The sequence below is a fragment of the Sceloporus occidentalis genome, unplaced genomic scaffold (assembly GCF_023333645.1).
Source record: "Sceloporus occidentalis isolate IW3139 unplaced genomic scaffold, rSceOcc1.0.p SCAF_1, whole genome shotgun sequence".
Taxonomy (NCBI): Eukaryota; Metazoa; Chordata; class Lepidosauria; order Squamata; family Phrynosomatidae; genus Sceloporus; species Sceloporus occidentalis.
Genome location: NW_028316981.1, coordinates 4,129,067 through 4,156,312, shown reverse-complemented (window position 1 = coordinate 4,156,312; position 27,246 = coordinate 4,129,067). Strand labels below are relative to the sequence as shown.

The window sequence follows — 27,246 nt, the reverse complement described above, 5'->3', positions numbered from 1 at the left end:
TGGCTGGTGTTCATCAGGAGAGCTTTGGGAATGATGCCATACTGTATAGGTATTGTATTGTATATTGAACTCCAACATCTGTGTGATACCAAAACCTGGGGATGTTAAAAGAAATTCTTCCTCTGCGCACCCATTCTCCATCGTCCTTCCTACTGCAGTAAAATACCTGAATTAGCAAGAAGAAATGATCCCTAGAACTTTGATCAAAGCTTGGAGGTAAAAGTAGTTTTTCAAAACCATACACAACAACAACAACAACTTTATTGATTAGTCAGCTGACCGTATCAAGAAATGCACAATACAAATGGGACAATTTGACGGTGGGATCCCAGTTGGTCATGTTAACCAAAAATGGTTGTAAGTAATGGGATCTCTCCTTATCATATAGACAACAATCGAACAGGATATGTGTAACGTCCTCTACAGCTGAAGCGCCACACATTCTTTTGTGGTATTTTTTGGAATCGCTCTGTTCTTACCATGGAGTTCAGTTGTTCAAACCTGATTCTAGTGAACGCTGTTCTCTGGCTCTGCGTTAGGTGTGACCTAAGATATTTTTCAAGACCAAATGCCATTTTATTTTTAGGTAACCACTTTAGAGATTTACAACCATCCAACAAAGCTATATCTAATTGCGCACTGATATCCCAGACCCTTTCTTTTAAAGATTCCTGGACTGTACGTCCGCCTAGGTGAAAATAGGAAGGAGAAAAGCCTAGTTGAAACAATGGAAGGGATAGTTCACATATCCAGAAACTTGGATGCCCTATGACTAGCTGTTCTTCTGAGCAAAGTTTGGGGAGTCTTCCAGAATCCATTTTGGAGACCTCTGACCAGTAGTTGTGATGTAAGGTACCTTTAAGACACAGCCCTTAGTGATATCAGCTGTAGTGTATATATACTATTAAGAGGGTTGGAGAGGGATTGATTGTTCTCTCTTCCTCATCTCACTCTCCTGGGACTGGCTGTGCTCAGTAGCCTAAGGATGAATAAACTTACTGCTCCTACATGAAGATTGGGCTCTGTGTGGATTCTTATAAGATTGGATTCCAACAGCAGACATCACAGTAGTTGAAGGTTTTTATCATAACTTGTTCTGTTTACAGTCAATTTGCTGTCTAGAACCAGCCTTGTTTTATGATAATGTAGTCTCTAAATATGCCAGCCTTTATTTGAAAATAGACTCTACTGTGCTTATTTTTATTTACTCGGGCTTGTACTACCCCCTTCTGCACAAAATGAGATTTCAGACAGGCTCATAGTAACTTTATTTAACTATTTCACCTCTCATCAAAATACCTCTACATAGCATACCCCAAATAAAAGTAGCAAAAATTACAGAGTTTGCTCCATCCTCACTATGACACCCTTTAAATATTGAAGCAGGGCCATCATATCACCTCTTAACCTTCTCTTCTCCAGGCTAAACATCCCTAGCTCCCTAGGTCTTTCCTCATAGGGCATGGTTAGGGAGCTGGGGATGTGGCCTCATGAATTTCTCATGGTTTTCTTAGGCAATGAATCCTCAGAGTTGGTTTGCCATTGCCTTCGGCTGGTATAGAGCCTAGATCACCTGGTACTTGTCGGTAGTCTCCCATCCAAACAGTAAACAGTGATGACCCTGCTAAGCTATATGGGAGCTAGCTTGGTGCAGTGGTTTGAGTGTTGGACTATGACTCTGGAGAGCAGGTTTGAATCCCTGCTCAGCCATAAAAATCCACTGAGTGACCTTGGGCAAGTCACAGTCTCTCAGCCTCAGAGGAAGGCAATGGCAGCCCCCCTCAGAAGAAACCTGGGAAGAAAAAAACCAGTGATGATAGGGTCACCTTAGGGTTGCCATAAGCTGGAAACAACTTGAAGGTACACAACACACACACACATACCTGATATACATAGCCTGAAAGTAATTTTATAGATAATATTTTAATACTTTTGTGAATGAAACAAAGTTTGTATACACCGAACCATCAGAAAACAAAAGTCACTATCTCAGTCATCCATGTGGACAATTTTGGATTTTGGAGTGTTAGATTAAATACCTGAATTGTTTAGACAAGGTAAAAACATATTAAACATAACACCAGTTAAAACCACTTAAAAAGCAACAGTTAAAACTATCCTGATGCAGGAAGAAATAAATTCATTTCAGTTAAGAAGAAGAACAAAAAAAAAAATACAGCTAAACCCCGAGATAAGATAAAGTATTAAAAAATGGTCAAGGGAGAAGGGAGAGGGACTGGAACCACAAAGGGGAAAAAGTATGTTCACAGTGGCTACAAAACACAGGCGTACCTGAGCACAAATCATAAAAGAGGTATCCCTTTTAAAAGTTCTATACTTCACTGAAAATATATGGTTCATTTGTGAGCTGGGAAGACATTTTTTAAAAATCAGTGGAAAGGCAGTTTCAGGCCCAAATCCTTCAGAAAGCCATTTTCCATTGGTCTGAAAGATCCTCTTCCAGTCAGAGACTGGGAACTGGTGCTGGGCCAGATCTAGACTTAAGAAGTAACATACCCATGAATATTTCACAGATCATAGAATCATGGAGTTGGAAGAGACCCCAGGGGCCATCCAGTCCAACCCCATTCTGCCATGCAGGAACTCTCAATCAACACATACCCCACAGATGGCCATCCAGCCTCTGTTTAAAGACCTCCAAAGAAGGAGACTTCACTACACTCCAAGGGAGTGTATTCCACTATCCAACAGCTCTTACTATGGACAAGACGGCAAAAATAATATTAATAAAGAGGAACACGCAAGCTAGCAGATGCTGCAGCTGTTTGTTTTTAGTTGGGAAGGTCAAAATTCCTCCCACCCATCTCTTCTACTACAGCCATTGTTAACTGAGTACAAATTACTTTTACACTCTGAACTCATTTTGTAGCTGAAGACAAAGAGGTAAGATGGGGAATTTTAAAGGCAGATGAGAAAGTGGGATGGTGGAGGAGCCATCAGGACTTTCCCTGTCAAATTTGGACAGTGAAAGGGATGGAGTAGTATTGTAATAACTGTAACATTTAAAAGCTGACAGGAATTGTGGAGCAGCACAAATGAGTCCCAGGTGGATTCCCTCTTCTTCTCCTTCATGGACATCAAGACCTATGAGGCTGCAGAAGTAAACACATAAATGGTTAGAGGAACAGGGAGTATAAAGGCAATGTAGCATCATGGAACTGAACCTCAAAATTATTGGTCTTACTCCACCCAATAAATTAAAAATGTGCACTGTATCTTTATCACTTGTAACACTGATTGTGTCACAAAAAGGGTCTAGGTTGTGTGAGTTTTACTTACTTTTGATCTAGTGGATCCCCACTGGGAGTGGTGTCCACAAAAGGAAATGCTTCCACTCTTACTCTCTCTCTCTCTCTCCTTTATCTCCCTCGCTTTCTCTCTCATGCACACAAACATACATAGTGCAAATGCTACATCAGCTCTGATCCTGTCCAGTCTTTAGCAGGAAGGACTCCCTTACACATCCAGGGAATTCTGGGAAGAACTCTTTCCCAGGATGCCATATGGGTGGGTGGGTGGGTGCGTGTGTCTAATGGGTGGAGGCAGCTCCTCCATAGGATCAGCACTTTAGATAGCTGCTTATAAGCTAAACAAAGCCTGGCCTGGATTCACCACCCCACTGACTTAGGTGTGAAGGGGAGGCAGACTCTTGGTCTAACTTAGGTGAATGCCAGAATTGTGTGCTTTGGTTTCAGGGACATTTCTCCAAAGCTAGAACTGTCCACAGCATGTCTCTTCCTTCCTGGCACAAAAGGGTTCAGACACTTGATCTGGAAAGCTAGCTGAAACACTTGTGAGAAATGTGGGATGGATGTAAAGTTACCTGGGCACCTTTTAAGATACTATATTAGGATCCATGGATGCACAACTCAGGAGCCCTATTCAGATTCTGGTCTGTTGGAGTGCAGGAGAGAAATGCATTTCTTTCAATGAAGCTGGATCCTTCAGTCACCAAACATGGCTTTCTAATTTTTTCTTGAACTTACTAGGGAAAGTAATTCCTCCTCAGTGCCAACCAGTTATTTCTGGATCTTGTCCCAGCTGGTTAACTTATCCTGTCACTTCCTCCGTCCCTCCTCCCCCCCCCCCCTCACACACACACAGAAGTACATGATGCCACAAGTTACATTCCAGCAAAGGAAGGGTGCTGCCACTCACTTGGTGTCGCTCTATAGCCCTCTTGCCGCTTTTCTGAAAGGAAAGGGAGAAGGTCAGACCTGAAAGTCTCTGCCCAGCCCTGCTCTAAATAATGAAAATTAATTTATTATATTATCCATTACATTTTGGCTGGATTTTCCTAAGTTTTGTAGAAAAAGGGGGTCAAGACACTGCTAAGAAACACTGCAAAAAAACCCAAATGGAACAGTTTGGTGTCTGTCATGCAGAAGATGAACCACACTTGTTTTTGGCTACTCCAGAAGGCAGGACCTGAACCAATGGATTCAAATGGCTAGGTGAGGAGATTTTGATCACACATTAGCAAGACCTCTCTGGTAGTTAAAAACCTTTGGATGTTGGAACACACACCTTTGGTTTTCTCCTTCTTTGTAGGTTGTTTAGCAGATTTCTATGCCTACCTCTCAGGGATGTGATTTAGCTGTGGATTCCTGCCCTGGTAGGGGTTGGACTAGATAGCACTCAGGATCCTTTCCAATGCTGTGCCTCTACAAATTAAACCCTGACAGATCAGTTCTACATTTGGAGGCCCTGAACTTTACCAAATTTAAGAGGACCCACATCATTGGTAAAATAAAATGGAAGTATAGTGTCTAGAATAGATCAAGGGAAGTAATAGTGCCACCCTATTCTGCTTTGGTTGGGACTCACTTGGAATACTGTGTCCAGTTCTGGGCAACACAATTCAAAAAGGATGTGGACAAGCTGGAGTGTGTCCAGAGGAGGGCAACCAAAATGATGAAGGGTCTGGAAAACATGCCCTATAAGGAGAGACTTAGGGAGCTGGGCATGTTTAGCCTGGAGAAGAGCTTAAGAGGCGATATGATAACCCTGTTTAAATCTTTGAAGGCATGTCATGTTGAGGAGGGTGCAAATTTGTTTTCTGCAGCTCCAGACAATAGAACTCAGAGCAATGGATTCAAACTACATTAAGAGATTCCAGCTCAACATTAGGAGGAACTTTGCGACAGTAAGAACTGTTTGACAGTGGAACACACTCCCTCAGTGTGATGGAGTCTCCTTCTTCGGAGGTCTTTAAACAGAGGATGATGGCCACCTGTCAAGGGGGCTTCCTGCATGAAATGGGTTGGACTAGATGACCCTTGGGGTCTCTTCGAATTCTATAATTCTATGAGATCCCTGTATTATTCCCACAACTACAGTACATCAAACTGAAAATTGGGTAAATTCTGTTTGGAAGTTCCTTGTCATCTGAGGCCTTAAAGCAAAGGTGGGAAACTATTGCTCCCAAATGCATCCAAATCTTGTGGGACGGGCATTTTTACAATGTTTTTAAGTCTTCCTGGGTCATTTTAGGACAGGAAAGACCTCTGTTTTAACAACAAGAAGTGAGCGAAAGTCACTTCCTGGCCAATTCCTCTTCCAAGAAAAGCCTATCCCAGGCATTAATTGGCCAGTGGGGGATGTGATGGAAATTATCTCAGTCCCACTACCATCACAGGTCACCTGATGAGAACATGGAAGACAGAGCCTTCTTGGTGGCTGCTCCTACCTTCTGGAACTCCTTTCCTCAGGAGGCAAGGCTGACCCCCTTCCTGCTCTCCTTTTGCTGGCAGACAAAAGCCTTCTTGTTCAAATGGCTTAATGTGCAAGCAAGGGAGCTCTTATAGCAGGGTGTCTTCTATATATTTTTAAGCGTTTGTTATTATTATTTCAAAATAATTTTACAGTTTAATGTGATGGTTTTAATTGTTTAAAAAATTATTATCATTGGGTTTTGATTGATTGATTGATTTTTTTTTTGGTGCGTCACCATGGGTCCCACGTAAATAAAACAAACAAACAGACAGACAGACAAATCCCATCATCCCACTTTGGGTCCATTTCAGGGCAAAAGACATTTTAAAAAAAGATTTTAAAAGATGTTATCCATCTTTATTTGACCCCCCTGGGGGCCCACATACATACATACATAAATCTTCACTAATGCTGGAAGGCTGCATGCAGCCTATGGGTCACACTTTGGGGCCCCTTTCCCATCTTAAAGACCTAAATGGGGGTTTACTAAGCCTGTGCATCTATCCAGAGCTGGTGAAGTCTTTGGGGCAGAAGACAGGAGGTTGCGGAAGCTACAAACTGTGATGGCTTGGTTTCTAGCCTGCTGCAATATGGGTATGAAAGCAGCTCACACCACATATTAAAACTGACTGAAATACAAAAAGGAAATGGGTTTTGGAAGCAGGAGAATGATCTCTCTCCTTCTACAGATGGGCTTCTGTGTCTACTTACTGATGCAGAGGATGAGGCCGACTACAAGAAGGATGGCAGCAGACACGGCCCCCAAGACTCCACCCAGGAGAAGCCACGTGGAACCTGAAAGAGGACACAGTAAAGTTGTTGGTAGGAACCACTCCCCAGATCAATCCCTGTTTGGGAGAAGACTGAAAAATGGTCCGGCAGCTCCAGAGTTAGCAAGGCTAAAACACAGTGGTCATGCTGGCGATCATCCAAAAACATTGTCCCCTTCCCCTGCTCTAACCCAGGTTTGAGGAGTGGTTCTTTTCATGTTTCTGGATTGCACCTCCCAGCATTCTTGAACCATGGTGATGCTGGTAAGAAGAGAGGAAATATGTGTATCTCAGATTATATTATTTAAACAGGTTAGATGCACATCATTCAAGAGTGCTTTAGTTGCTATTCATGAATAGCAGAAGGGTATCTGAATAGATCACCTCCAACTTTTATCTATTATTCTATTTGAGGGCCAAAGTAATTTAGGACCTCCATTGTGGTCCCTTTTCCTCCCCCCCCCCCCCCCCCACAATTCACTCACCAGACTCCTCCCAGGACAAGTCCAGAGGTCCTGGCAGGCTATCATGTTCCACATGGCACCAGTACTGGCCCCGATCTTTGGTGTCTATCTCAATGCTGAGCCAGGTGTGGTAGGTCCCATCGGCATTAGGAACAGTGGCTCCACGGAAGGTTTCCTGTTCCATCACCTCCCCATCCATCTTCCAGGTGACATCAATCTCCCTGGGGTAGAAGCCGTGGGCCCGGCAGACAAGAGTCTCTCGGCCTCCATATCCTGCCTTGCGTGTGACCTTCACCACCGGGGTTTCTGGAAGAGTGACAAAGTTGATGTCATTGGCAATGTGTTGGAAGTGTCTATGCTGGCTTTGCTCAGGGTGGGGAAACTACTGACCCATTGGATGTTCTGAATCTCAGCTTCCAGAAGGTCCTACTAGCATGGCCATTGGCAAGGGATTATGAAAACTGTAGAGAGCCAATATGGTGAGTGCTGAACTGGGAGACTAGGGCCTGTTACATACTGCCAAAATAAAGCTGCTTCGGGTCTCTTTGGAGGTATGCTGTTTAAATGATGCATGCATCCTAAGAATCCGGAAGCTGCACCAAAGCTGCACTTCAGCGCTTAGGAATGGAGTGTGGCTTTGGCGCGACCTCCAGACTCTTAGGACCCATGCATCATTTAAATAGCATACCTCCAAAGAGACCCGAAGCAGCTTTATTTTGGCAGTCTGTAACAGGCCTAGGTTTCAAATCCCTCCTCAGCCCTGGAAACCCACTGGGTGCCCTTGTAAGCCATACTCTCTCAGCTTCAGAAAAAGGCTCTACTAATTAATCCGAACAGCTGTCATGCAGTACTGCTTTGAGTGCTAGGCTAGGACTTTGGGAAACCAGGGTTCAAACTTGGAGGCTCCTTCAGTGTGTGTATGTGTGCATGCAGCAAGAGGACTCTCACTGAGGCTTTTTGCTTCAGTGTTCAGCTTTCGTTTCAGCCTTCAGACAAGGAGGCACGCGGGCGGGAGAGGGACTGATATCAATCAGTCACACAGGACTCTTTCTGCTTGGCTGAAGAGAGACAGACACATGGGGAAATCTGAAAGAACTGCTATCACATTACCATAGTGAACCATAAATAAGTCAACCTGGGATTTTGGGGTCAATTTTGGGGCATAAATTTTTAGACTTATAGACGAGTATATACGGCACTTATTGGGGTGGCTGAGAAGTAATCTGTTGCCATTGCTAAAAAGTAACTTCTTTCTGTACTCAGTGTACTGCATCTTATATGTTACCTTATTTCAAATTCAATCTTATATGTTACCTTCAAGTTGCCTGTTGACTTTTGGAGACCCCATCAATATCATAGGATTCTCTTAGGCAAGGAATCTGACTCAGACATGGTCTTTCCAGTTCCTTCCCCTGAAATATAGCCTACGGCCCCAGCTACCCCTTGGCAGTCTCCCATCCAAGTACTAATCATGGCTGAGCCTGCTTAGCTTCCAAGATCAGATGGGACCTGATACCTTTAGGTGTTACTGGATTCCAAATCCCTCAGTTCCTTGGCCAGCACAGTGAACAGAGAGAAATGCTGGGAACTGCAGTCCAGCCACATCTGTGTGTGTACTTTTATGTTCCAAGATACACTGCAGAAATAATCCAGTCTGAGACCGCTTTAACTGCCTTGGCTCAGTGCTAGGGAATCCAGGAAACTGTAATCTTGTGAGACATTTAACCTTCTCTGGCAGAGAGCTCTCATGCCACAATAAACTACAATTCCCAGAATTCCCTAGCATTGAACCAGGAAACTTAAAGCATTATTTCTGCAGTATATCTTGGACCGACATATGTGTCTCCAAGTTGTCTGTCAACTTATGGCAACCCAATGAATTTCATAGGGTTTCTTAAGCAAGGAATCTCTCAGAGGTGGTTTTGCCAGTTCCTTCCTCTGAAATACAGTCTACATCACTGGGTATTCCTTGGTGGTCTCCCATCCAAACACTTATTTCAAAAATGTTGGGTTTATACCAGGGGTGACTCATGGACCTCCAGTGCCTTTGATAGCTCATTGAAAGTTCAGAGTAAAAGGCAGGGTGGATTTACATGAGAATGGCCTGAAATTTAAAGAATTTCCCTCATGGCTCATCCTACCACAAGGAAGATTCCACCCCTAATATTACTCATCATAGAAATAAAATGGTTTCATCTCAGCTCATTCAACATTACTTTGGAAATGTAGCATCATTTCATCACTGTGATTTTTCACATATGAAGTACTGTAACTTGTAACTTTCAAGCTCTGGTTTCCAGATTTGGTTGTCACACATCTGCAAGCATTCCTCCAAAGGACAAAAAGAACAAGGCTTTTACTGGATGCATTCTCTTCTCTGGCAAAGCCCAAAGCCCCATCCTCACCCTCACCTTTCCTCAGCAGCATCTCCTTCCCATAATGGAGGTACTTCTGCAGCCACTCAATGCAGTCTTCTTCCAGGAAGGTCGCCCGGCCCTGGGTCCAGACGCGGTCAGCCTCCCACTTCCGCTTGGTCACCTGGGCTTTGGAATCAGCTGCCGTCCAGGTGAGAGTCTGCTTGTCTAGGCTGAGGAAGTCTTTACCATCGTAGCCAAACTGGGAGAGTCCTGCTTTCTGCCCATCCTCCCTCAGCTCACAGCCATGCATCCACTGCCAGGTGTGAAGCCCTGGAAAAGTCATATAGATAAAAAGAACTGCAATTGCCATCAGCCCCCTCCCATGTAAGATCACTTAGCTGTTATGGTTTCATCCTACAGAACCTTGGGATCTGCAGTTTTGTGAGGACCAGCACTCTTTGGTAGATAGATTCCTTTGAAGCACCACCCAAAAATAAACAACATTAGTACCTTCAAGTAGGAAAAGGCAGGCTTTCCTGTTCATTTTCCAAATTTTTAAAATAAATTCAGTTCCCAAGCTGAAAGAAAATTGAGGGTGAGTGGCCCTGAGTCAAGGGAGGTAGTGGCTTTTGACAGTCTCTTTTCAGAATGAGTTATTATTGTTATGGTTATGATTATTACTATCCAGCCAGCCACTCAATATTTATGTATGTATAATTTCATTTTGATCCTGCTTATCTCCCAACTTGAGACCCAAGATGATTCATGGCTGCACAGTTAACAATTAAATTGTTCTATTAAAAACAGCTGGGGACCTGATGGGGATTTGTGGTCGGAATAGAGTGTCGTTTCCTTCTATCCTCAGATAGAGGATATAAGCAAGGTTTGGACAAGCTCCTTTGGAGACCACCTCTTGCAGAGCTCTCCTGGCAAGCTAGGAAATTTTGGGCATTGAAGTCATGGAACTCTAGAGCTGGACAGGACCCCAAGGGCCATCTGTCTGCCATGCAGAAAGCCACAACTACAGAATTCCTGAAAGAGACCCATCCAACCTCTGCTTAAGGATCTCCAAAAAAGGAGAGCTGACCACCCTCTGAGGCCTGTTACAGACTGCCAAAATAAAGCTGCTTCAGGTCTCTTTGGAGGTATGCTATTTAAACGATGCATGGGTCCTAAGAGTCCGGAGGTCACGCCAAAGCCACACTCCATTCCTAAGCGCTGAAGTGCAGCTTTGGTGCAGCTTCCAGATTCTTAGGATGCATGCATCATTTAAATAGCATACCTCCGAAGAGACCCAAAGCAGCTTTATTTTGGCAGTCTGTAACAGGCCTGAGGCAGCCCATTCTACTGTCATGCAGCTCTCAAAGGACTAAAAAAACCTGGCTTCATAGAGTTGCAAGTGTCTGCAACGTTTCTCTAATCCAATTCCCTTCTGCCATGCAGGACCCCTGAGAGATGTTTAAAGACCTCCAATGTAGGAGAATCCACCACACTCTGAGGGAATCTGTTCCACTGTTGAACAATTCTTAATTCAGGAAGTTTTCCTAATGTTTAGCTGGAATGTTCTTTCCTGTAGTTTGAATCTATTGATTCACTTCATGGAATCTCAGAGCCGGAAGGTACCGAAAGGGCTATCTAATCCAACCCCCTGCCATAAGCCCTGCCATGGCTCTTCAGCTTTTCTGTATGTTTTGAACCAAAGACCTCACTCTGAGGCAGTCTGCTCCACAGTGAACAGTTCTTAACATTCTTCCTAACGTTAAGGGTTAAACTCTTATCATTACAAAATGTAATGTTTTGGTGGAATCCCCCAAAAATAACTTTCCCCAAGCTCTGGATGCAGACCCAGACATTCTGCTGCACCTGCTGATCCCCATCCTTCCCACTCAACTCACCCCGGCTATGGTTGAAGCGACTCCAGAGACTGACGCGGAAGTAGAGCTCCCAGCTCCGCGAGAGCTGGGTCTGCCAGTCCCAGTACTGGGCATCGTCCTCTTCCACCTTCCGGATCCAGGAGGCCCGAGGCAGATCCCTCCGGGTCTCACTGTCATAGCGGACGAACTGCTGGTCATCCAAGTAGCCCACGATGGTGAAGTGGGGCAGCCCCCGTTCAGGCTCAGAGATGCCCGTGAAAAAATAGTGCAGATAATGCGTTCGGGGGGAAGAACCTGCAAGGGGAGAAAGAGAAGGAGGTAGAGGGAACAGTCATTTTTCAGTGGCTGTTGTTATCAGTCATAATAACGATAACTTTTGAGATTAACTGAAGGTGCTAAAAGATCCTTTTACATTTTCCAGACTAACATGACTATGAATACTACGACTACTACTAATAATAGCCCAGAGACCCATGGTTGGTGTAGTTTATTGTGGCCCCAGAGCTCTCTTGACAGAGAAGGCTCAATGTCTCGCAAAACTACAGTTCCTAGATACATTATAGATATAGGATAAATGGTTATGAAAGACATAAGGGCTTGGTAAATAGAAGATGCCATCAAAGGAGACAACAATCACAAATACTATGAAGTTTATTGCCGCATTGAAGAGAGATTCAAGTGAATTTAAAGCATCCCGCAAATAAAGCAAAAAGGTGAGACATTGAGCAAATGATTATTACACGCAATTGCACAAATACAGTGATATTGGAAATGCATTGTCGCTGAAATCACGAAAGTAAAAAGATACGTATTAATGCTTCTTTGTGACCTCTTTAATGGTGGGTTTTGTGCGACATTATGTGAAACTGTTTCACGTAATTACGTGATTTTTCTGGAATATTCATGGGATAAACTCCCTATCTCCTTCGTGCGATAAACTCCTATGTGTAAATATTCATGAAAACAAAGAGCAATGAAATGGTTAATTATATCAAAGTAAAATTCAAAGATAGAGACGTGTTAGTCTGTAGAAACAGTATATAGAGAAATCTTATAGCACCTTTGAGACTCACTGAAAGAAAGAAATTGGCGGCATGAGCTTTTGTAGACTTCAGTCTACTTCCTCAGATGCATTTGAGGAAGTAGACTGAAGTCTACGAAACCTCATGCCGCCAATTTCTTTCTTTCAGTGAGTCTCAAAGGTGCTACAATATCTCTCTCTACGTATATTGAAGTAAGACATTATACTGGTGGTTGGAATATAGTTAGTCTGCTGCTTACTTTCTTTTTACTATATGTAATGTTGTTGTTTTAGATTGTATGCCGCTTGGGAGGTTTTTATTCTTTTCTTTTTTCTTTTCTTTTTTCTTTACTATGTAAAGTGCTGTGCAAACTTGGCAGCACTCTATAAATAAATGTTAATAATAATAATAATAATAACAACAACAACAACAACAACAATACAAGGAAAGAATATAAAAAGTTGGATTGAGAACAGTAAATAAATGCTCAAATTTAGGGGAGACTGTTGTTTTAATTGTGACATTTGTATTAATCTGTCTAGGTCAATGTGAGGATAGATTTGTTTTGTCTTTTGGTTTTATCTTTTTTATTGTTGGTGTGTGTGTGTGTGTTTGTGTGTGTCAATTAAAAAAACATTTTAAAGAACAAAACAAAAAAAACCCTACAATACCCAGGATTTCCTAGCATTGAGCCCAGGCAGTTAAACTGATTTCAAACTGGATTATTTCTGCAGTGTGTTTTGTATCTCTATCTCTTCACTACACACCCCAAAACCAAAGGTACCACTTTTGAGGTGTTAATTGTTTTTCTTTTCTTTTGAAAACAACAACAGTGCTGTAACTTTCTGAATACTCAGTGGTCACAGCCCTGGGAAGAATACAGGGCCAGATGTGGTCCAACAACATAAATAAATAAGCAAACAAACAAACAAACAAACAAAATAATTATTTAAATATATAAATATAATTATATAAATATAATCATTCATATTATATAAATAATAACAATATAATTATTTAATTATTTAAATATAATTATTTATAATATATATAAATAATAATATAAATAATAATAACATGATTATTTAATTATTTAAATATAATTGTTTATAATATATATAAATAATAATAACATAAATAATAATAACACAATTATTTAATTATTTAAATATAATTATTTAAATATAATCATTCATATTATTGTATAAATAATAATTGTATAAATAGCAATAATATAACTATATAATTATTTAAATATAATTTACATTGTATAAATAATTATATAAATAATAACAACATGATTATTTAATTATTAAAATATAATAATAATAATAATTTATATTTTATATAAATAAAAATATAAGCAATCATTATATAATTATATAATTATTTAAATACATATAAATAATAATTATATTACTTTTTAAATATAATTGTTTATATTGTTATATAAATTATTATATTTAAATCTTTAAATAATTATATTATCATGTAAATAATATTTGTTATTTATACTATTAGATAAATTATTATTATTATTATTATGATTATTATTATTTTATATCTCGCCTTTCTTTCTCCCAATAGAGGAGGTGGTGAACAAGCATAAAACGACACAATTTAAAAAACAGTGCAGCCATATTAAAACAAAATTAAAATATAACATTTATAAACCAAAGAAACCACTTTAAGAGCCAAAACAGTGATAAACTAACATAGGACGTGTTTAAACTTACTCACTGCACAGCATTAAAACCCCATCCTTTCCCCCTAGATCCCTGTGCAGCTTGCCTCTTCCACTTTAACTGCTCTGGATGGCCTCCTGTTGCATTGTGGTAGTTGCAGTTTAAAGAAGGGCCTTTAGAACTCTCAGCCAGGGAACTCTTAGGCCTCTCTGGACTACAAAGCCCCAGAATGCAACGGGAGGCAGCCAGAGCGGTTAAAGCAAGGAACAGCAGCGCTATAAGCCTCAGTCTTTCAGAGACCCACCGGAGCAGAGGCTTCCTCCCAGGAGGAGGGCCACAGCGGCCCCCCAGAGCCAGCAGGGACCCATCCACAGAGGCAGCCCTGGTCTGTTTGCGAAAGAGGTGGCGGGGCCCATGCAAAGCGGAACACAAGGAAGAGCTCGGATTGGCCCGGCTGTAGTCCCTTAGCCAATAGGAAAAAACAAGTGTCCCTGTGACGCCAGTCGCTAGGCAGATCTCCTGAGCGCTTTTACAATCTGCCTGTTGCTCTTCCTCCTTTAATTGGAACGGTTAAAGAAGTGGGCGTGGACAAAGTGAAGGCCAGCCAATCATAACGGACTTAATTTGCATTTTCGCCCGGAGCCTCATGGGAAAGACTTGAAGACAGGGAAACCCCCACAGCTCTAAATTCTGTCAGGGTTTCTTTCTGTTATGGGTCCCAACGCTCACCTCATAAAGTTGGCTTCCTTTTAATAATGGCACCATAACCTGAAGAGCTGAGCCAAAATAGACGTTTATATATTGGACCAGTTTGAAGTCTTTTCACACTGAACAGTTTTCCCTTTTATTTGTCTCTCCATTAATCCTCTCCAGATTTTGTGGGGATTTGAGTAACTGACCCTTGATGACCTTTTTCTTCCTCCTCCTCCTCCTCCAGCCAGAATCCCCGCCAGGGAAAAGAAGAAGAAGAACAGCAGTTTCTGGGCAGCCATTTTGAGTGGGTGAATGTTTGAAATTTTTTTTAAAACTGGGGAGAGTGTGTTGCTGAGGGGTGTGAGTCACACATGTGAGTCACTCGGCGCAGGGGTCCTCAAGCTCTACCCTCCAGGTGTTTTGGACTTCATCTCCCAGAAGCCTCAGCCAATCACCACCCACATGCAAATTTCCTTCTACCTCAGGATTCTACATTCAATCTGAATAGACTTCCAGGGCCACACAAAGGCTCCTCCCTCCTCTTTGCCCCTCTCAGCCAATCACCACCCACATGCAAATTTCCCTCCTGCCTCAGGATGCTACAATCAATCTGAATAGACTTCCAGAGTCCCACAAAGGCTCCTCCCTCCTCTTTGTCCCTCAGCCAATCACCACCCACATGCAAATTTCCCTCCTGCCTCAGGATGCTACAATCAATCTGAATAGACTTCCAGAGTCCCACAAAGGCTCCTCCCTCCTCTTTGCCCCTCAGCCAATCACCACCCACATGCAAATTTCCTTGTACCTCATAATGCCCTCCCTGAGAGCTTGGCCAATGATCTGGGATTCTGGGAGCTGAAGTCCAAAACATCTGGAGGGCCGGAGTTTGAGGACCCCTGCACTAGGAGGTGGAGCTAATATAATGCTCCCAGAGGCTTTCCAGGCCAGTCCCTGCCAGAGAGGAGGAGGAGAGCAGTTTCCTCCAAGCAAGGAGACCAATGCCTATGGCAGCATAGGAAGGCACAGCCACTGGTGTGCTCAGGCGCTATCCAAAAAGTCTCTGCTTTGTCCATTCCAGACAGAAGTCCAAACTTTCCCCAAAATGTTCTACTAGAGGCAGAAAAGCAACATTGTCTGTGTAGTGAGAAGACCACAGCGAGACGAAGGTTGTGGGTAAGAAGTCTAGGCTGAAAAGAACAAACAGAAGATGTTGATTGTGCTGTTAGCTCGTCCTTTCCTGCTTATGCAAATATAGCCCTTCCATAATTAATTTAAACAAAATACATTTAATTCTTTTTAAAGTTAAATTTTAATTTCAACAAAATACATAAATTTTTTAAAAACACTTCACAAACATCACCTTTTGCCAAATTTTCACTTCAGCTGCATGAAACTATGTAGATGTACGTGTATTTAGGCTGTGTGCATGGTATTGCAGTTTAAAGGTATAATTTTAATTCGGCTAGTTGTTTATGTCACAACTATTATCATTACATTTAGTGATACACAGGAATTACGATTAATGAGTATCATTAGTGCACAAAAACATTACTGAGGCCTCTGCATGGCGTGGGATGGGAAGAGGCCAAGGGCAAGTGACACTGTGAGTTACTGCACCAGGTGACACCAACCCTAGTGGCATAGAGGCATGCCAACATCCATACACACTACTCGGATGGAGAAGGACCCTGTCTCTGACCTCTGCTAAGAGGTCAGAGGGAGGCACCGTGACCAGTCGTCACTGGTAGCCCTGGGCCTGATATGCTTCCCAGCCTGCAAAGCTTCACCACATATCTAGGAGAAATACACTTGTCCCTCCCTTTTTGTGGACTTGGAGTCTGTGGCCTCGCTCTTTGCGGGGGGAAAAAGAAGGAAGGGATAAAATGGCACGCACGCACTATTATTTTCAATGGGTCTCAAATATCTGTGAGTTGCCATTTTCGCGGAGGGGTCCAGAATGGATCCCCTGCGAATTAGGATGGGCTACTGCATAGGATTTGTGTTGTGCAGGAGGGAGACAAAAAAAGGGCTGTTCGACAGTGGAACAAACTCCCTTGGAGTGTAGTAGAGTCTCCTTCCTTAGAGGTCTTTAAGAAGAGGCTGGATGGCCATCTGTCGGGGATGCTTTGATTGAGAGTTCCTGCATGGCAGGGGGTTGGACTGGATGGCCCTTGTGGTCTCTTCCAACTCTATGATTCTGAAATCTAGGATTGAAAATATCAATTTGTAACCACAGACAGTAATAACTACAGGGTGGAATGGATGAGCCAAATTAAGTGGTTTCCAACTGCTCTGAAGGCAAGGTGTTTAGATGATGCGCGCCTCCAAAGCAGGCAGAAACCAGACTGAAGCCGTGCTCTGGGGCTAAAAATCAGAGCAAAAGAACCCAGGATAGTTTGACTCAAGGCAGAAGATGCGCATCTTCACACCTGCATATAAAAGCTCTGACCTGAGTGCAAGGTGGTGCTGTGCCATCATTGGGGACAATGGGGGGCTTGCCATCCACAGATGCTGAAATCTGCAGGTGGCAAGCCGTGGATAAGGGGGCCCCACTGTACAATTTACCTTCAATTAGACTGGATCACTTTGAGTCTGTAAGTACCGAGGATGTGGACAAGATCCTTAGAAGTGTTAGGAAGACAACCTACTCTCTCGATCCCTGTCCCTCATGGCTAGCGGCTTAGGGGGGATCGGTGGTAACTACCTTGTAGGGGGGATCGGTGGTAACTACCTTGTTACGCCAAATAATAAACACATCATTCAGGGATGGGCAATTTCCATCTAATTTGAAAACGGCTATCGTAAAATCATTGTTAAAGAAGCCCTCCCTTGACCCCCTGATGCATAATAATTATCGGCCGGTATCGCTATTGCCATTTCTAGGGAAGGTGATCGAGAGGGCGGTTGCCATCCAGCTTCAATCGATCTTCTAGACCCATTTCAAACCGGCTTCTGGGCGGGCTACAGGGTTGAGACTGCCCTGGTCGCCCTGGTCGATGATCTCCGTCTGGGCATGAACAGGGGTAGCGTGTCCCTGTTAGGTGCTCTTAGACATCTCAGCGGCTTTCGATACCATTGACCATGGTGTCCTTCTGGGATGCCTGAGAGAGTTGGGAATTGGTGGCACTGCGCTCCAGTGGTTCCGTTCCTACCTCTCGGGTCAGTCCCAGATGGTGCAGCTGGGGGATGTGTGCTCCAATAGGAGGGCACTTACATCTGGTGTCCCTCAGGGAGCCATTCTGTCCCCCATGCTATTCAACATTTACATGAAACCGCTGGGTGAGATCATTCGGAGACACGGGGCGCGGTGTTATCAGTACGCTGATGACACCCAGATAGCCTTCTCTGTGCCTCCGGCTGCTGCAGTGACCAGGGATGGCATCTCTCCTCTGGATGCCTGCCTAGCGTCAGTAATGGGCTGGATGAGGGAAATCAGACTCAGTTTGAATCCAGAGAAAACGGAAATGCTTGTGATAATAATAATAATAATTTGTTTTATTTATATACCTCTATTCCAAAGATCAAAACAGTGAACAGCAAGTAAGCTAATTAGCAAGTAAGCTAATTTGTCCCCCAACAGTCTGGGTACTCATTTTAGCGACCTCGGAAGGATGCAAGCCTGAGTCGAGCTAGGTTCTCCTGGCCCGGGAATGGTTGTTTGTCCACCTGTCCTGAACGGGATCACGCTCCCCGTGAAGGACTCAGTTCGCAGTCTGGGGGTGCTTCTGGACTCGTCGCTCCATCTTACATTTCAGGTGGATGCGACGGTCAGGAGCACTTGTTATCAGCTTAGGCTGATACGCCAGCCGCGACCCTACCTGGGCCGGGGGGACCTTGAAACGGAGGTACATGCTCTGGTAACCTCTCGTTTGGATTTCTGTAACATGCTCTACATGGGGCAACCCTTGTACCATACTCAGAAGCTTCAGTTGGTTCAAAACATGGCAGCGAGACTGGTCACTGGCTCTTCCAGGACCAGTCACATAACACCAATTCTGAAAGATCTCCATTGGCTGCCTATTCGCTTCTGGGCACAATACAAGGTGTTGGTTATTACCTATAAAGCCCTATATGGCTTGGACCCAGGGTACTTGGAGGACCGCCTCTCCCCATACATTCCGCCCCGCACACTCAGATCTGCTGGGAAGCAATTGTTATGTGTCCCAGAGGCAAGATATTCTACCACCACTCAGAGGGCCTTTTCTATCTCGGGCCCCATCCTCTGGAACTCGCTTCCAAATGAGCTCCGCTCAGCCACCTCCCTGGAATACTTCAAAAAGGGGCTTAAAACTTTTTTGTTCCAGCAGGCTTACCCCTAACATCAGGAGCATCTCTTCATTGTTCTTGTAATCTTGTGCTAGTTGGAAAAAATTTTAACTGGATTTTAACTGTTGTAATGATATTGTGAGATTTTGTATTTTTTGTATTTTAATTTTTTTGTACATTGATTGTATCGTGTTTTTGGCTGTTGTGACCCACCTTGATCCCAGGAAAGGCGGGCTAAAAATAAAGCTTTTATTATTATTTATTATTTATTCATGGTCACAACCAGCTGAATTTGGGGGTACCTCGTTCATAAAAATACTGATGCTCCATAATTGATTATGTGTTTCATAGACTTTGGATGGGTTATTAAGAAAACTCCAAATAATTCAAAATTTTATTGAATGATCATATAAAACTTTACAATCACAGGCTTTGGAACAAAAATAACATCAAAGGGGTTATAATAGTTTACAAGACAGAATCTAGAAGTATGGACTCACCACACAAAACATCTTTCACATTATTGCTTTCTCTCTAGTGTGGACATTCTGATGCCTCAAAAGATTTGAATCTCGAGCAAAACATTTCCCGCACTGCTGACATTTGAATGGCTTCTCTCCTGTGTGGACTCTCAGATGACTCTCAAGTTGTGACTTGCGAACAAAGCATTTTCCACATTGCTCGCATCTGTACGGTTTGTCTCCTGTGTGGATTCTCTGATGGATCAAAAGGTTTGACTTGTAAGCAAAACATTTCCCACACTGCTGGCACTTGTATGGTTTCTCTCCTTCGTGGACTCTCTGATGAGTCACAACAGCTGAATTCTGAGCAAAACATTTCCCACACTGCTGGCATCTGTATGGCTTCTCTCCTGTGTGGACTCTCAAGTGCCTATCAAGATATGATGTCTGAGCAAAACATTTCCCACACTGCTGGCATTTGAATGGTTTCTCTCCTGTGTGGATTCTCTGATGATTCAGAAGGACTGACTTCTGAGTAAAACATTTCCCACACTGTTGGCATGTGTGTGGTTTCTCTCCTGTGTGGATTTTCTGATGAGTCACAACGGCTGACTTGTAAGCAAAACATTTCCCACACTGCTGGCACTTGAATGGTTTCTCTCCTTTGTGGACCCTCTGATGAGTTACAAGGGCTGACTTCTGTGCACAACATTTCCCACACTGCTGGCATCTGTATGGCTTCTCTCCTGTATGGATTCTCTGATGAGTTACAAGGTTTGACTTGTAAGCAAAACATTTTCCACATTGCTGGCACTTGTATGGTTTCTCTCCTGTATGAATTATCTGATGCTTCCCAAGGTTGGCCTTGTTAGCAAAATATTTTCCACATTGCTTGCACTTGTATGGATTTTGTCCTATTTGGATACACTGAGTCACAACATCTGACTTGAGGGCAACACATTGTCCACACTGCTGATGTTTGGGTAGTTTTCCTCCTTTGTGGACTCTCTGATGCCTCAGCAGGACTGACTTGTGAAGAAAGCATCTCCCACACTGCTGGCATTTGTGTGATTTATATCTTATATGGATTCTCTGATGTCTCAACAGGAATGACTTTTGAGCAAAACATTTAACACACTGCTGGCATTTGTATGGTTTCTTTCTCATTTGGGCTCTTGTGAAACTCACAACTTGTGAAATATCTGCAAAACAATTTCCGTACTCTTGGCATCTACATGTCCTCTCTCTTATTTGTACTCTCTGGTACTTACCAAAGTACGAGTCTCTAGTAGCATGTTTTCCTGACATTTCACATTTGAAATGCTTCTTTACAGTGTGTGCTATCTTGTGATGACGAAGTTCCAGCTTTTGTGCAAAACATTTCCCACATAAAGTACATCTGTACAGATCCTTGGCAGCATTGTCTCTCTCTTTAATGTGGTTTTTGGCAAGACCCACTTTGTGCCTAAAACACTTCTCATATTTCATGGATACATTTGTTTTCCTCCAGTTGTCTCCTACAAAGGAGGACAAGGACAGATAAGACTGAAATTCATCATTCAGAGAGGAAGAACCTCTGGGAACATCAATGGAGCTACGCAAGCTCAAGAAGGAAAATAAATACCACAAAAAAAGAGCTTCTTCCCTCACTTCATAGATATTAGTCAAAATTACTAAATGGAATCCCTTGATATGTCTGAAAACAAGGACCTGATGCAGTTCTCGCCAGGTCATTTGAATCAGTCATCAAAATTTGTTGGTTTACAACTGCCTTTCAATATGTCAAACAGGACATCAGGGAAAAGGGTCGAGAGAGGCATTTTCCACAAGAGGAAGCTGGAAGCCTGGCCAGGGCTTTGAAGGCTGAAAGAGGGCACCAAAATTTGGCAAAAGTGCTCTGGGATGTATTGAAGGGGATCTGGGAGCTAAAAACACTAACTGCCATGATTCCTACCGATGGAATATTAGGATTGGCAATTTAGGGGGTGGTATTTAGAATCCTCAAGTGAAGAGTTTTAGACCCTCATTAAACTATAAATCCCAAGATTCCACAGGATGTTTCTATGACAATAAAAGTACGAAAGGACCCTCAGACTGCACATGAAGGGCAAGAGGTTCAAGTTGCTTACCCAGGTAGGACACATTATCATAGTTTTCCATCATGACAGCCTCGTACAAAGATCTTTGGTTCCAATCCAGGAGGTTCCATTCCTCCTCTGTGAAATACACAGCCACTTCTCCAAAGGTCAGCTGCAACATAAAATACCCCTCATCCAGAAACTTGTCAAAATTGAGAAAAACACAAGGTGCATCTCATATATTACATAATCACCTCAGGACACAGACCCATAAAGGCATGTCTGATTATTTCTCCATGTCAGAGCTCTCTACTATGTTAAGTTAAACCTGCTTAACTGTGGTTGTGTCCCAGAGTTAAAAAATTCTGGCCATCTGTTCATATTGTGATCTCCAAAATTGTAAAGATAAAAATGCAACCTGAGATGTATTTACTCAATGTGTTACACATGATAGATGATAAGATAGAAAAGAAGCTGTCAAAGATTATTTTATACATGGTGACTGCCATGAGAGACTAATATACACAGAAATATGGGGAAATTATGATATACTGACTATTGAGAACTGGCTGATAAAGTTATATGATAAGCCTAGACAAATGGAAAAGAAGGATTAAAGAAAGTATTATACACAAGTGTTGAAAGAAATTGGGCAGAAATGATACTGTTTTGGAAATGGTCCTAACAAATAGATAGGTGTTTAAGAGATTATAAGGAATTTTTTTAGATGTCTAGGAAAGAAGCATAATATGACTTTAAACATTTTAGAATGAAGGAATTAAAGGACTAGATAAAGATGTAGATGAAATGGAAGGATAAATAATATATAAATAATCCACCAGCACGGAGGAGAAGAGGAAGCCATCAATTTACGTAACTAGTTTTTGTTTTAGTGTTGTCATTATATGTTATGTAGTTTAAGTTATATATGTTAGTTTAAGTTTGGATTGATTTTATGATTGATGGATGTAATAAAAATATTAAAACCAAACCAAACCAAAATTGTGGACCAACCCTGCCTAAACAGCCAAGGATTCAGTTCATGGGATGGTGAATTGTAGACACTCTGGGGAAGGATATGCTTCTGCCCTGGGCATTAGCCATTTGGGACCCTCCGTTGCAGACCCCTCCGATAGTTCAATTGCAAAGGAGTGAACGCTCACCTGTTGCAAGACCATCTTTCCTGCAGTTTCCTTCCAATTCATAGAAGAAGTCAGCAAAGACTCTCCTTTATTCCTGTGTTTGGAGACCAGGCAGGACCTTCTAGGACCTCTGAGTAACTGTAAAAAATACAAATAGAGGCATTGTATATGTGCACATATTTATATGGTCTTCTATGGACCTCCAAAAAAGACATTAAATTAGCAAATCAAGCCTGAACTTTCTGCAAAAGAAAAAAATAACTGAATTGAGGCCCTTGTACTTTGGACAGATTATGAGATGACATGACTCATTGGAAAGGGCAATCTGGGTTGGTAAACTACACCTTTGACTCCATCAAGAAAGCCCAAGTGCTAAACTTGCAAGACCTGGTTGAACATCTTGGAGGTCTCTCATTTATAGGGTCGCCCTGGACTGAACCCAGTCTGACAGCACAGAACAACAAAAGGCACTTCTATCGGGTTTCTTCCTTCTCCATCAGAACCCCACCTTTAAACAAACAACTATGGATCGGATTGCCCAAAAGATTTAGCCTTAAGGCAGGGTTGGGAATCCTGCAGCCCTCCATGTGTTGGTATACTACAAATTCTTGCGCCCGTCACTTATTTCTTTATGCTGTCTATGGGGCTGATGGGAACTACAGTCCATCAATATCTGGAAAGCCACAAGATGTCCATCCCAACTGAAAGAAAAGAAATTATGTAATGAAGAAGCAGAGGTACAGCCCTCCTTCCTCCAGGTTTCAGGGACAGCCTTGGATGAGGAGTGTAGAAAGAGCCCACAGTCTTTCAAGGGTTAAAGGAACAGACCTGTGTTTCTTCAGAGTGGAGTGTGAGGCTTCCACCTCTTATCCCACTAGATCAGGGGTCGGCAACCTCCGGCCCACGAGCCGGATGCGGCCCGCAGAGGCCTGCCGACCGGCCCCTGGCTGCTGTTGCCGCCGCCGCCGCCTGTCACGGCTTTTCCCCGCTCTGGGTGCCGCCATTTTGGGCGGCAAAATGGCGGCGAAGTCTCGCGCGACCTTCCCCGAGGTCGCACGAGACTTCGCCACCATTTTGGGTGAAAAAATGGTGGCGCCCATAGCGGCCTCTGGGGCTATGGGCGCCACCATTTTTTCGCCCAAAATGGCGGCGCCCCGAGCGGCAAAAAGCCGCGGCGGGTGGCTGCGACGGCAGCGGCGGCGGGCCTCTAGGAGGCCCGCTGCCATCTCTGGGACCCTCCAGGAGGGCTCCGAGGGCGGCAGGGGGCCTCTGGGGGGCCCTTTGCCATCGCTGGGGCCCTCCAGGAGGGCTCCGAGGGCGGCAGGGGGCCTCTGGGGGGCCCTTTGCTGTCGCTGGGGCCCTCCAGGAGGGCTCCGAGGGCGGCAGGGGGCCTCTGGGGGGCCCGCTGCCGTCTCTGGGACCCTCCAGGAGGGCTCCGAGGGCGGCAGGGGGCCTCTGGGGGGCCCTTTGCCGTCGCTGGGGCCCTCCAGGAGGGCTCCGAGGGCGGCAGGGGGCCTCTGGGGGGCCCTTTGCCGTCGCTGAGGCCCTCCAGGAGGGCTCCGAGGGCGGCAGGGGGCCTCTGGGGGGCCCGGTGCCGTCTCTGGGACCCTCCAGGAGGGCTCCGAGGGCGGCAGGGGGCCTCTGGGGGGCCCTTTGCCGTCGCTGGGGCCCTCCAGGAGGGCTCCGAGGGCGGCAGGGGGCCTCTGGGGGGCCCTTTGCCGTCGCTGAGGCCCTCCAGGAGGGCTCCGAGGGCGGCAGGGGGCCTCTGGGGGGCCCGGTGCCGTCGCTGGGGCCCTCCAGGGGGCCCTCCAGCACTGGCGGCCCCCCCCAGCTTTTTTGCCGGTCTCTGACGGGGCCTGGGGTCCCGTCAGGGGCCAGCAAAGATGGGGAGGCCTGGCCCCCGGAGGGTGGAAGCTCTGCCCTGGCATGTGGCCCTGCCCCTGGAGGGTGGAAGTTCCACCCCCGGCACACGGCCCCGCCCCGGAGGGTGGAAGCTCCACCCCCAGCATGCGGCCCCGCCCCGGAGGGTGGAAGCTCCACCCCCGGCTTCGGCCCCCCAGTCGCCTGAGGGACAGCAACCCGGCCCCCGGCTCAAAAAGGTTGCCTACCCCTGCACTAGATGTTAGGTTCTGCCTACATCTCTACTGCCACCACATGTTGAGAATTCCACAAATCTCACTGCTGCCACCAAGATTAAGAAATTCCACTCATAATTCCACTCTGCCATCTATGTAAGGACCTCTTTCCCACTGCTATGGACAACAACCGTGAGAACTTAGATACCCCCAAGGTTCCTGTGTAGGATTCTATCACCATTGGACACACAACTCTATTCTCTGCTGCCACCACAGACACCATGAATGAATCCAGTACACACACACACAGCTTTCATAGAGACCAAAAAGTACAATACAGAAAAGCAGAACTTTATTAACAGAAGCTGAACATAGCAAATCAGATTAATACATTTAAATCAAAGACCCTTCTCTTAGCTAACACAGACTTTTAAACCTCACTCATGTAATTCCTAGACCTGACTGATTGACTATCTCGACCCTCATCCCCTCTCTCTCACCCACCCTCTACTTGGCCTCCTCCAGACCAACAGCTAACCAACAGCCTTATGTTAACCCCTCCAGACATTCCACGAATCGCCGTCCACCCGCCACATCCCCTCCTGCCAGGTTCTTCCCTAATTACATCTATTACACATGTAATCAAACTAGCCCAATAGCTAATACAAAAGGCAGTATTTTCCATTCAGAGCTGATGACATTGTAACCCACTACTCAGTAATAGGCAGGGTTCCTTCAGATGAGACAGCCAAGCTACCATTCATGGCTGCATTTCCACTCCATACAGATACTAACAATTAATTCATAACCGTTATTTTCTTTGTGTGTTTCAATCAGTCGTTCCTCCACATTTGCAACTTTGACTTTTGCGTGTTTGATTATTCACGAAATTGATTAACATGTTCTCTCTAGGAATCTCCAGGTCCTCCAGTGTGACTCTATGGCCAACTTTCACCAGAGGTTGCAGAGGAGGACCTAGAGATTCCTAGAGAGAGCACTTTACTAGGGATCTGCAGATTCTCCAGCACAATTCTGCGGTCAATCTTCAATGGATGCTGACCTGGAGGACCTAGAGATTCCTAGAGAGGTGTTTTTCAGGTTAAAAAAAAATAGTGGGTTGGGGATTTTTATTTTTTTGCAGTTTTTCTCTTCTTTCACAGGGGTCCTAACTCCAGCAAACATGGAGGGTCCACTGTACATTACACAAAAGTAGCCCTAATAAAACGTATGTTTTAACACAAATGCAGAATTCAAAAACAAGTCCTCAAGGTGACTCTCACAATATGTCTCATAGTGTTAGTGTTGACGTCTTTTATGGTCCTCTTGAATGGTTTTGGCAATACTGAAAAAGAGACAAATTCTGTTCTCTTCAGGAGCAGCTGTGAAGTCTCTGCTAGCAGCCTTCTGAGAGAAAACAGTCCTCTGAGCTAAAACAGTTCAATCAGTTTTCAAAGTATCTACAATATTATCTAGGAGTCAGTGTGATGCTGTGGTTTAAACATTGAACTATGATTCCCATAGAGTCCAATGCCTGGCCATGAAAAGCATTGGTCAAGCCAATGGGAGACATGGGTTCAAATCCTGCTTGGCTATGAAAACCCAGTCTCAGAAGAAGGCCCTTTGAATACATTACTCCAAGAAACCTCCTGTGACAGGTTGGCCTTAGGGTCGCCACATGTCAGAGACAACTTGAAGGCACACACAACAACACCCCCAACAGCCAACCTCCTTCTGCCATGCAGGAACTCACAACCAAAGTACGGATGACAGACCATTTCGGCTGCTGCAACACTGCAGAAATGAAACAGTTATTTGATACCCTTTTAACTGCCATGGCTCAGTGCTATGGAATCCTGGGATTCATAGTTGGAGGGGAATCAGAGCTCTCTGGCAGGGAAGGCTGCAAATCCCAGAGTTCTGTAGCACTGAGTCATGGCAGTTAAAGCAGAGTCAAACTGGTTTGTTTCTGCAGTGGGGCAGCAGCCCTTGTTATCCTCCCAGTAATACATGCCCAGATAAAGAGGCTGTTTACAGACCCCTTTAATACTTAAAAACAGAACCAGTTCTGTTCTCTGGAGCAGCCGCAAAGTCCCTGGTGACAAGCCTGATGCTGGGCCCCTCTGGGGGGAAGCAGTCCTCTGAACATGTGCAGAGTCTCTGGCTGAGAGAAGGGGAGAAGGAAACAAACTCCCTTCCCATGTTTCATTCATTATGACTGGCTTCATTCATTAATTTCAGTGGGATTCCCTTTATTGATTTTGAGAGCGCTTTAAACTGCCCTGGCTCAGTGCTAGGGAATCCTGGGAATTGTAGTGTACTCCTGTGGCCCCAGGCTAAGAAATGTCTCACAAAACTGCAGTTCCCAGGAAAGCTCCCTAGCACTGAAGCGGATCATTTCTGCAGTGTGTCTTGGAGCAGAGAGGGTTCCTTTTACTTACTTCCTTATTCTCTCCCCTGCCTTCATTCCAGCCTTTACCTGGGACCCTCCTCAGAGGCTGGCAGGAAGAAGAGAGAGAGACAGACGCTGGGTCCTCCAACCATAGAGTTCCGATTCCTAGAGAGGCAAAGGATAAAAGTTAACGGGGGAAGGAGGAGAAGGATGCGTCCTGTGACGTCATTTCCG

General features: G+C 44.3%; 1 protein-coding gene across 4 annotated transcripts; it reads right to left on the bottom strand.

Moving 5' to 3' along the window:
• Window positions 1-1,904: 1,904 nt before the first annotated feature.
• Window positions 1,905-27,147, bottom strand: LOC149320426 (major histocompatibility complex class I-related protein 1-like). Of its 4 annotated transcripts, XM_089501428.1 has the most exons (10): window positions 27,062-27,141; window positions 22,570-22,686; window positions 21,458-21,578; window positions 20,600-20,845; window positions 11,223-11,495; window positions 9,382-9,657; window positions 6,992-7,276; window positions 6,448-6,531; window positions 4,180-4,212; window positions 1,905-3,113 (listed from the first exon to the last, which is right to left on the bottom strand). In XM_089501428.1, the coding sequence occupies exons 2-10, from the start codon at window positions 22,609-22,611 to the stop codon at window positions 3,106-3,108; spliced, it is 1,368 nt and encodes a 455-aa protein (XP_089357554.1). In that variant the 5' UTR covers window positions 22,612-22,686; window positions 27,062-27,141; the 3' UTR covers window positions 1,905-3,105. The 4 variants fall into 4 exon arrangements, with proteins under 4 accessions (XP_089357554.1, XP_089357561.1, XP_089357548.1 ...); XM_089501435.1 differs by lacking the exons at window positions 20,600-20,845; window positions 21,458-21,578; window positions 22,570-22,686; window positions 27,062-27,141 and adding an exon at window positions 14,213-14,315; XM_089501422.1 differs by lacking the exons at window positions 1,905-3,113; window positions 4,180-4,212; window positions 6,448-6,531; ... (2 more) ...; window positions 11,223-11,495; window positions 21,458-21,578 and having other exon boundaries at window positions 19,274-20,845; window positions 27,062-27,147.
• Window positions 27,148-27,246: the final 99 nt, after the last annotated feature.